The sequence below is a fragment of the Corylus avellana genome, chromosome 6, assembly GCF_965113065.1.
Source record: "Corylus avellana chromosome 6, dhCorAvel1.hap1.2, whole genome shotgun sequence".
Lineage (NCBI taxonomy): Eukaryota > Viridiplantae > Streptophyta > Magnoliopsida > Fagales > Betulaceae > Corylus > Corylus avellana.
Window position 1 is genome coordinate 24,666,635 of NC_142495.1, and position 10,336 is coordinate 24,676,970.

Sequence of the window (10,336 nt, forward strand, 5' to 3'; positions counted from 1 at the left end):
AGAAATGTGAGAGGAGAGTGTGTATAGTATTTTTTGTTTTATTTTATTTTCGTTTTATAACTCATTTATTGATTGATCCTTTGTAAAGCTCGGATTTGCGTTTTATCTACTTGTCTACACAATCGTCCTATGATTGCACATGCTAGAGTAGAGGCATTTTCCCCGTGCTGACTCTCATTGGAATATTTGTAGCAGCACTTCAAGTAAGAAAATACAAAAAATAAATATAAAAATAGAAATTTCAAATAAATAAATAATGTAATAGAAATAAGAATAAATTATGGTATAAATAGAAATTGTGATAAAATTTTTAGGTTTTTAATCGTTAAATTTCAAATTTGTGTTATGTCGTTCCATCGTTGATGCGGATGAATGCATATGAATAAAGGTTCGTTAATAATGCACGATTCACAGTGATACACAATCAATGTATATATAAGAGGAAGAGGAAAATCAAAATGACTATCACCATCCATCTCTCAAGCAACCCAACATGAAGTAGCAATCTTTTTCCTTTCCTCAACTTGCAAATACTTTTTGATATTGACGGCTGTATTGAAGCTCTCCCATCCATTCTAGCAAAAATAATTGTGGTTCTGAAGCAATAAAATGAAAAATCAGAAAAGAAGCAGCTCCAAGCATGAAAGTAGCCATTATTACTAATCAAAATTGCCACTGCTTTTGTTGAATGAGAGACTATACAGTAAATGAAAGAATACACTACTTTTTACTGGCTAAATTGAATATTAGAATGGCAAAAAAGAAAAAAGAAAAAAAAAAAAGAATTTCAATGAATGTTGGGTACTCCTAGAAACCCAATAATATATCCTATGGTGCTGCTAGAAATAACCGAGTAAAAAGGCCTCGAAAGCTAGCGAGCCGCAATTGCTAGGAAGCTACTCGTGTCTCCCTCCAGTTCAGTAGGGTGTACGTATAACCATTGAAAGTGAGAAAATATACTAGCATAAATCATTTTTTATGAACTACCTCGATGCTGTTAGAAAGAATTAAGCTTCTCCTCAAGCTGCAAGAGCATTTCCCGATTCCCGAGTTGAGAAAATTTGGTTCAGTAACCGTGTTAGGAGTCGAAAGTTCCAGAATTAGAATCCAAGGGTTCAGATTTTATATGCTTCCTATCCTCCAAGTGACTTCTGCTTGTAACCATGCCTCATCCTATCAAACAATTTCTCTTTTGTTTTTCTCTTCTTGTCCATCTTCAGCCTATATCTTTCTTCTCTCTCCCTTTCATAAATCCCTTGCCAATGCACTTCCCCTGTTAATGGCCACAACCACATCTCGTGTGGATGGTCATCGTCATCCGCAGCCTCAGCTAAATCTTCATCCATACTCTTCAACAACGTAAAATTAAAGTATTTTGCCCACATGAATCCCTTGCGGTGTTCGATTGGGTGTTGCTCTTTCAGTGAACCGGTGTGCGGATCCATGTAAACCATTTTCCGAGCACTATGATAAGCCCAAACATTAACCAGGAGTTCCAATAACCGACAGTAACAGTGCTTTTTCTGTTGATCATTGAACAAACAAATGTGAGAAATATTAAACTCCTACTAGAACCTGAAAATCAGACAAATCCATACCAACACTACTTACCTCAAGCTCTGAGGATCCCAGCAAGCACATATTGATTTTACTAGAATTGGTGTGTAAGGCATCAAGAGAATCAACAAACATCCTGCAGTCACAGTAAGAAAATTTCACTAAGAAAATTTCACTTATAGTTTCATTTACAATGAACTGCAAGTGCCTTCAACGTAATGGGCTGTGTTAAGATAAATAAGAAACTGCAAGGTCAAATGTGGCAGATTCTAACTCTATAAATTACCGGGAGAACATTACGAACTCCAGAAAGGAAGGGGTTGGCATCACCCAACTGTGCAGAGTAGACCAGAGACCACCATCTTCTGGCATGGGTGGAAGACCTTCTACATTCAGTGACAATCCGTACATCCTGCGGAATGCATCTTCAAAACCAGACCTGAAAACATTTTTAGCAGCCATTACTTTCACCGTTAGAAAGATCCACCAACATACATACAACAAGACACACCCTTCCATAACACAACGGATGGACACATAGACATTAGCAAAACAGAACTCCTTGACCTATCTATACAGAACAATTACATTGCAACTTATACTCATAACATGCCTGCAGTTTCCTCCATTTAAGATGTCACACTTGGACCAAAAAGTGAGCACATCATTGCTTCCCGTGACTCCGTCCATGTCCAAGCGCGCCCAAAAGTAAATTACATCTCCTTTAGTGTTCTCTTGTATTGTGTCTTCCAAAACCTTTTCAGCCTTTGGGGACAAGGAAGCCTGCTTCAAGAAATGAGGATAAAAAACTCATAACTGAGAAAAAAAACAGTGTATTCCACACATAACTTGTAAAAATTAAACATTTAGAAGTAAACACAAACCAACACAAGAAATACCTTCCTACCAGCAGCACGCCATGATTGAAACCCAATCCAAGGTCTTCCATGAATGTTATCCACCCTATTGGCAATAGAGAACATCCCCCCAATCTCACACAGAATATCCCGATAGTAAGAATCATTCAAAATGGGAAGCCGCCCAACTGCATCAACATCATCTGCCCTCAACCTCCGTGCTCTTGAGGACTGCCAGATTCAATGTTAAATTACTTCAATAGAAACAAATATGAAACAACTCTTCTAAAAGAAATTTATCATTTTCATGTTTAGCCAGAAAATAAAGAAAGTAACAAACAAGCAGGTTTCATCAAAATTGGAGAATAAATAATCAGTTGTTCTTAGCAACGTAAATGCAAACCATACAAACTAGAGCACTTGAATGATAAACAAAGTTCACATATCATAACTAATAAATGCAAATAAAATCATAGGGTGAGATGACATGGTTGGTAATTCTCATTATTTTCTTTTTCTTTACGGTGTCTCTTTTTCTTCTCCATGGGCAGGAAAAATGGAGTCTCAATGAAATAGAAACCCTAGAAAGTTTATATGGCCTAATTACAAAACATCCTAAAAACTGCAGAATTATATCAAGAATGATTTTTTATAGAAAGAAGGGATCTCCAGGGGGGATAACAGGAGAAGGAAAAGAAAAAGAACTTTGACCAAAAAAAAAATTAAGATATACATAAAAGGAACTCACAAGACTTAAACCACGGTACAAAGAACCATGGTGCAAGAATGGCCAGGACCCAGCTCCACTGTAAATCTCATAAATGCACACTGGCTGGCCTGTCCTCTCAAGCTCTCCCTCATCCCTTTCATTTGCTTCAAACTTAAGTTTTTCCGATTTTCGAGCATTACGATAAATCTCATCCCAATCACCAAGGTTTCTCTCCATTCTTTCTTCAAGCTACAGGATAAAAAAAATAAATCTCTATTTCAGCTGTTTTCTGAATAAAATGACTTCAAATGCAGACATTTGGTTTTTTTTTGGTGGGGGAGGGGGAGGGAGAGGTGAGAGAGAGAGACAAAGAAAAGCTATTATTGCAAGAGAACACCATACCTCCTCCATTTCTAACTTCTCATATTCTTCAGTACTTTCTACTTCGCTCAAAACATCCCAATCTTGTTTAGTTGGGATATCCAGTGACAGAATCTCAGTTCCATTCTCAGAGACGTTTGTTGAATGAACAAAATTGGTAAACTCGTCTTCAAGAGCATCAACAACACTAAACTTTCTCAAGAAAGTAGCCTTCTCATCAATGTCTTGCATCTCACCGGTTCTCGCTTGTATTTCCACCCTGAACAAATTCCACTCCCATGATCCCTGCTGAAGTTGAGAAATAGGACCTGGAAGCATGGCATCTGATGAGAAATTGAGTACATTTTCCAGTACCCTCGCATAACCAGTTATGCATTCTGATGCCAGCATGTTCCTAGCAAGCAGTCTTCCGGAGGAAGCAACTGCTTGAGCAAACTTGGAGAGTTTTCCATTTGAAATCAGGAGTGAGAAAGCCCTCATCAAAGCATCAGGGTTATGTTTTGGAAAAAATAACCCATGGACTCCATCAACAATCTGTAATTTCAGAAACCCCTTAGAAAATGTAAGAATAAAACCCTGCGAAGTACAGCGATCACTGAACCAAGTACGAATAACTTGAATGAACTCACATATTTTTTCAAGATGGGAAAATCAGGTGCAATAACAGGGATTTCAAAGGTCATGGCTCGGATAAGCAAAGGAGGAAAACCCTGTACATCTTGGTCGGAACCATAGAGAGCAATATCAGCCATTAATAACACATTGTTCACATCAGTATCGAACCCATAATGCCTTACAGAGCCATGGAGAAGTCCAAGACGAGAAGCAACTTCCTACAACACAAATTAAAGAATCAATTCACAATCCAAAGAGAAGATAATCACACTACAAAATGATGCCATGTGGTGAGTTGAGCACATCAAAGATTGACTGCGAATGCTATGTAACTTTCAAAAGGACTGCTTCAATAGATTAGCTTCATATTTCTCAGGCTTGTCCATAGCTTTATCAATATTCTTGCTCTAATTTTTTTCAATTCGAATTCCAATGTTTAAAAATTGGCAATGTACCCCCCTAATGTATCAAAAATTTTCAATTCAGACCCTCCGTTACTAATTTCCGTCTAATTGGAAGGAAATCATCTCACGTGCGTCTCATGTGGGATTTTGATACCCTCTATTCTAATTTTGCCTTCATTAAAACCTATGAAATTACGTAATTACCCTCTTCAAAACATATGAAATTAAGGATAATTACGTAATTTCATAGGTTTTAATGAGGGCAAAATTGGAATAGAGGGCATCAAAATCCCACGTGAGACGCACGTGGGATGATTTCTGTCCAATTAGACGAAAATTAGTAACGGAGGGTCTAAATTAAAAATTTTTGAAACATTAGGGGGTACATTGCCAATTTTTAAACATTAGGGTTCGAATTGAAAAATTATTGAAACTTCATAGGGTAAAGTGAATTTAACCCTTTTTTTTATCTATACTTTCTTATGTCACTGTAATGCCTCTGCTAATTTCTTATTCTCCTTTCTTTACAAATTACTCAATTAACAAAAAAGAAAGAAAAAAATTGTGTGTGTGTCTTTGTATATAATTATTATTATTAAGATATTGCAGGAACTACCAAATGGTAAGTTTGTACTACCAAATGCTTCCAAAATTCCTTAACCTTCAAAAACATAAAGAGATTCAGTTGTATGGTTTCACCACTCACAACAAACATTACAAATGAATTACCTGAATTAGAAAATATATTTTAGCAGAAAATTACATGTATATTATGATGAAATCATAAACTAGTTGAAATTCATCTCATCCATTCAAAAACTTGAGGCATACTTTTTTACAATGCTGTGATGTACTCATTTAGTCTATCAGACATTTGCTAGCCATTATGTCAGACACATTTCAATAGTGAACCTTCCATTCGCTCATTTGAAAATAGAGGCACTTGCAGGTTTAAAGAGCAGTTCATATACGGTAAAAGCATGGTATTTATAGCAAAAATAGCATAGCCTATAATGATGCACCAATAAATAACTGACTACCTTTAAAGCATCATCATATCCATTTGTGGAATTACCACATAAGAAAACAAATTTAAATGAGCTTCCCGCATCTTTCCTCTTGGCATATTTTATTAGCAGTGGTCCTATGGCATGCATCGCTACAGCATAGTCCCATGATAGGTCATTGTGAAAGAAAGAACTTCCAATAACTACGACCAGTATATCATCTTCACTGAATCCATTGTCCTTCCTTAATTGGTATTTGGACTGGGTCTTAAGGTAGCTTTCAGAAGCCCACACATCTACTGGTGACCCAGGAATCACAAAGAAGTTTCCAGTGTCAAGAACACTATATAACATCTGATACAAGAAGGAACAACATTGAGAAACAGAAAAAGAGTGTCTAATACAGTGCCAGTTAGAAATGAAGTTGGGTAGTAAGATATATAGGTATACATCTAAGATGGCAGATTTACCGGCAGAGTGAAATCTGGAAACACAACGACGCTAGCTCTACTAAAAGCAGTTTTCCAATGAGAAACAAGATGCTTCCAACCCATTTCCTCATATGCTGGAAGGCGATTTGCAAGAGTATCTTCATGAATAATCCAGACAAGTGGTACCGAACAAAAAGGCTCCTGCATAAGGCTGCATGCATATATAACTCACTAATTATAGCATCTCAAACTAAAGTAACAGATTAGACATATTTCCTTATTCCATAAAACTGGGGAGAGAGAGAGAGAGAGAGAGAGAGAGAGATTAATTGCATCACAATCAACAGTGAACCTAAAAGTCTCATGTTTGCTATCTTATAGGTGTGCTCAAATTTAATGTCATTTGTGGTGCAAATGAGATCAAAGTCCAAAGAGTTCATTTCATCAACCACTGAAAACATCAGCTGTTTAAAAGATGTCTGCAAAAGCAAATAGTACATGCTATGCCCAAGCAGATCAAGCATAATGCAATGCACACATGAGAAGAACTCTCAAACATAATTATAGCCCTCAGTGAGCTACAGGGAGAATATCAACAAACCTTGAAATAGCCTCTTTTGCTTCAAGAGAATCAACAATGATGCCTTCAAAACTGTAGAAAACAACAGATCTTCAACAATATATACACAAGCAAACTAGAAGACAATATTGTCAAAAAAAGTTTCTGACACAAATAAACTGCACTCCAGATAGAGCCATAGAAAGGCCCCATTAAATAACAAAACAGGATAAATGATGAAAAGCACACATACATTAACCAATCGATATGGCCATATTGCTCAGGTCCTAAAATGGAAAGCCGGCCACCTATTTGCTCCCACATTGTACGTGCTTTTCCATCCTTTAGTGCAAATATCTGTCACGTACACATTGTAAGAAAGTATAAGCTTTTCAGAAGCCAAAGCTGAAAACATTGTTCAGCACATTACTAGCTGCCCCAATTATATTTTAAAATGTCATATTTTGATGAGGGCAGCGCATAAATTCGTACAAAAATGCCACTATCAACACCCAACTTCATCAATCCATTAAATAAGTGCTTCAACATGTTTCCCCCATAAAATGGAGAAACAATTCTACTACCAACAACAGAGATAATAAACACCATACTGAAACTTAAGAACCACTACCTTAACCACATAACCCAGCTTCTGTAAATTCTTTATCACGGTAATCAACATCAATGACTGCGGATTTTTCTTCATGTCGCCCAAGATCTGATACTCATCAAAAGAAAGCATATTTGATTTAGAAAGTGCAAACCATTTTAAAACAAACAAAAAAGAAAAAGAAAATTCAATTAAGTTTCTTTTCATGCAAAGTATGGTTCTGAGTTATACTAATGCACTTGGCCTTCACATTTTGATTAATGAAGTGTCAAGCACTGAACTATCTTTGAATGTTTAACATCATCTACGTTTAAACCTCAAGATATTTCATTAATTAGTTCACCACAAAACTGCATCCAAAAGACAACACACTGCATGCTTAAATACAGAGGTATAAACGAGAGGGACCATAAGTGTCTCAAACAACAAGACTTTCCAGATGAGATAGCATTACAACCGCAAAGAACTTGGACACAGGCTGGTTTCATAACTTTACACTTGCAGTACTGCTGTCATATCACAATTTCAACTAACAATCATTTCCGTCAATTTTTGCGACGGTATTATTTAACACTAACACATATTCATCTTTCATGCAACCAGCAGAGGCCTCTTGCAAAATAAAGTACTCAAAATTTTCTTAAACAGCCAAATGACTACTTCCACTTTGATTTGAATATTTGATTGCTAGAAGGCTAGATTCAATTAACCTCTACTTGAAACAGGAAAATTAGGTTATGGTGGTGGATTAAGTTTGCTTCCAATTTTAGTAACATATATAAGCTTTTCACCTGTATGTCAAAACTTAGTTTTATAGAACTTTATACTTAAATAGAAAGCAATAACATGATCACAAGAATAATAGTTTAAAATCAAGGTTGATCAATCTCCTTTCAGTAAGAAAACTCTCTTATAGTCAATGAGCCTTCTGCAATCGTGGGAGCATACTTGGAAGACTACCAGACCGTTATTATTAGAGTTTAGTTGCATCAAAGCACTATCTCAAGTATCTTCACTCTAATGGCCTCTCAAGAAGCATGTTTGAGATATTTAATGATAGTGACTGAATTATGCTTTCAGCTGAATTGGCATTATATTTGATTTTCAGTTTATGGAGAAAATATATTAACCATTTGCATTTACTTTTTTTTTAATGAAATTGGTTATTTCAACACAATTTCACGGTTACCCTCCTCATTCTTCGCATTTTTTTTTTTTCTCACCTCAGCAATATGCCATTTTTTTTGGCTGCAACTGTAACTTCATCCTATTATGTTCCCCATTTCCTTACTATATAACTACTGAAATAAGCACACCATTTTGTTTGATGAAGGTTAAATTTTTAGCTCATTCGATATTATAAAAACCACAACATCACAAGACAAAGTTCAAATTCAAATTTCAATGCCTTTCCTTTCAGTTTTCACATCAACAAAACAGAGCATTTGACGTCGGTTTTGGAATCCCAATGCTCTAAAGAGAAATAAAACCAAATTCTATTCTAGGAGGACTAAAGACATAGCCAGCTGCTATTCAGCTCCATTGGTATAAAAGCCTAAATAATCTAATAACTGAAATTGCGCTCACATAAATAAAATTTAGTAGTTCCCAAAAAGGAAATAAAGTTCGAATCGAATCAAACAATATAAACAGCCTCAAATTCAAATATAAATCAAATCCAAAATTCAAAACTGAACTCACAAGAGCGAGCCTTGGCGCCCTAACTCCAATCCTCGGCTCCGATCGCAACAAATCGAGCCCGTCACCCCGCGAAACCCTGGCCGGCACGAACTTCAACGTGCTCCCGAACCTCAACCCGTCCCTCAGCGACCTCCCTCGATCGCCACTCTTGCTGAACACCGACGTGATCGAGCTCTGCAACACCATCGACGCCATCGCGAACAGGAACACCGCGAAGATCACCACGGAGTAGAACGTAGACTTCCCCATCAGCCAGAGTAAGCCCTTGCGGTTGAAGCGGCTGGGGTGAGATCGGCCGCGGAGGAACAGCGAGCGATCCGGGGAGGCCTTGGCTGGTTCTCGGTGGTGGATAGGGTTCCTCTTGACAGGGTACCGGTCGCGGATCGAGTGGAATCCTAGATCATTGCTGGCGCCGCCATTGCCGCCATTATTGTCGTCGTCCTCGTGTGGAGATGTGTTGCGGGCCATGCGGAATTTTCTCGGGAAAGTGACGGAAAAGCTTGAGGGTTAGCAATGGAAATTGAAAGAGATAATTGGAATGCCAAGAGTGAGAGTTGGCATTGGAGAACCGTCCAAACTCGAGTTGGTCGACGTGAAATGGACTCACAGAGTGAGTTTCTTGATTTTAGTTTTCGAAATCCTTCTGTTCTTGTTTGCTAACGCGCTTGGGTTTTTTTATCCACGCGCCAATTGGGAACTAGTTAGCACGCGCAATTTCTTCATCTTTGCTTTCAAGTTTTGTTTGTTTTAGCTAGTAATGCTTGTCTTGCTACTTGCTAGACCCACCATTCGTCGAAAACACTCTTTCACAATTTATTAATATAAATCAGTTAAATTTATAATTTGTTTACAATTATTTTACAACTTATTACCGTTTGAGAAATAATTAACTTCAATATCTTTGACCATTTCCTCATCTTATCTTACACATTTAATATATCATCATTGGATCTGTGAAATCATGTTATCTCACACAAATTTAATGGTAGATTCATCTATTCACCATAGAGATAATTAAAATATAGTTAACAATATAATAAAATCTATCATTTTTCTAAAACTACTTTAGACACTAAAAATATAACATCTTCCAATCACGTGCTAACATACGTAAACAAGTTGTAAAATAATTGTAAAGTAGTTGTAGGTCTAGCATTTCTTTTTCTTTTTTTTTAAATAATGCTACACTTATAGCTCTTTTACAACTTGTTCCTCGTTGGATTAGAGTCACACCAACTCAAACTAAAATTTAACATAATCTAATCGCATGTTGATACATGTTAACAAGTTGTAAAATAACACAAATTTAACCCTTTGTTTTTATGAAAAAACTATACTTAATCTACCCCTAATTTGCAATGTCTCTCCAATCTTTCAACTAATTACCCTACCGATCTTCTAAAAGGATTGCAATGTTCCCTTCCTAAAAAGACAAAAATACTCAATTTTTTTTTTTAAAAGATAAATACTCCCTAGAAATCTCAAAAAAAAAATTAGCGCATGTA

At 36.6% G+C, this 10,336-nt stretch overlaps 1 protein-coding gene across 2 annotated transcripts; it reads right to left on the minus strand.

Annotated features, from left to right (window-relative positions):
* Positions 1–379: 379 nt before the first annotated feature.
* Positions 380–9,457, minus strand: LOC132187862 (UDP-Glycosyltransferase superfamily protein). Of its 2 annotated transcripts, XR_015912640.1 has the most exons (15): positions 8,832–9,457; positions 7,152–7,238; positions 6,774–6,877; positions 6,563–6,613; positions 6,001–6,172; positions 5,564–5,884; positions 4,134–4,337; positions 3,526–4,038; positions 3,163–3,372; positions 2,457–2,645; positions 2,171–2,340; positions 1,844–1,996; positions 1,612–1,693; positions 988–1,523; positions 380–596 (listed from the first exon to the last, which is right to left on the minus strand). XR_015912640.1 is itself a non-coding variant. In XM_088517284.1 (14 exons), the coding sequence occupies exons 1-14, from the start codon at positions 9,297–9,299 to the stop codon at positions 1,134–1,136; spliced, it is 3,114 nt and encodes a 1,037-aa protein (XP_088373410.1). In that variant the 5' UTR covers positions 9,300–9,457; the 3' UTR covers positions 709–1,133. The 2 variants fall into 2 exon arrangements, 1 of the variants encoding a protein (XP_088373410.1); XM_088517284.1 differs by lacking the exon at positions 380–596 and having other exon boundaries at positions 709–1,523.
* Positions 9,458–10,336: the final 879 nt, after the last annotated feature.

Bases quoted from the DNA above. Each gene is read 5' to 3' on its own strand.
- LOC132187862 (XM_088517284.1), bottom strand. From the start codon at position 9,299: ATGGCCCGCAACACATCTCCACACGAGGACGACGACAATAATGGCGGC. The intron at 4,039-4,133 runs GTGAGTTCATTC...CTGAAATTACAG, and splicing joins TTCCCATCTTGAAAAAATAT to ATTGTTGATGGAGTCCATGG. The intron at 1,524-1,611 runs GTAAGTAGTGTT...AATGATCAACAG, and splicing joins TGGGATCCTCAGAGCTTGAG to AAAAAGCACTGTTACTGTCG.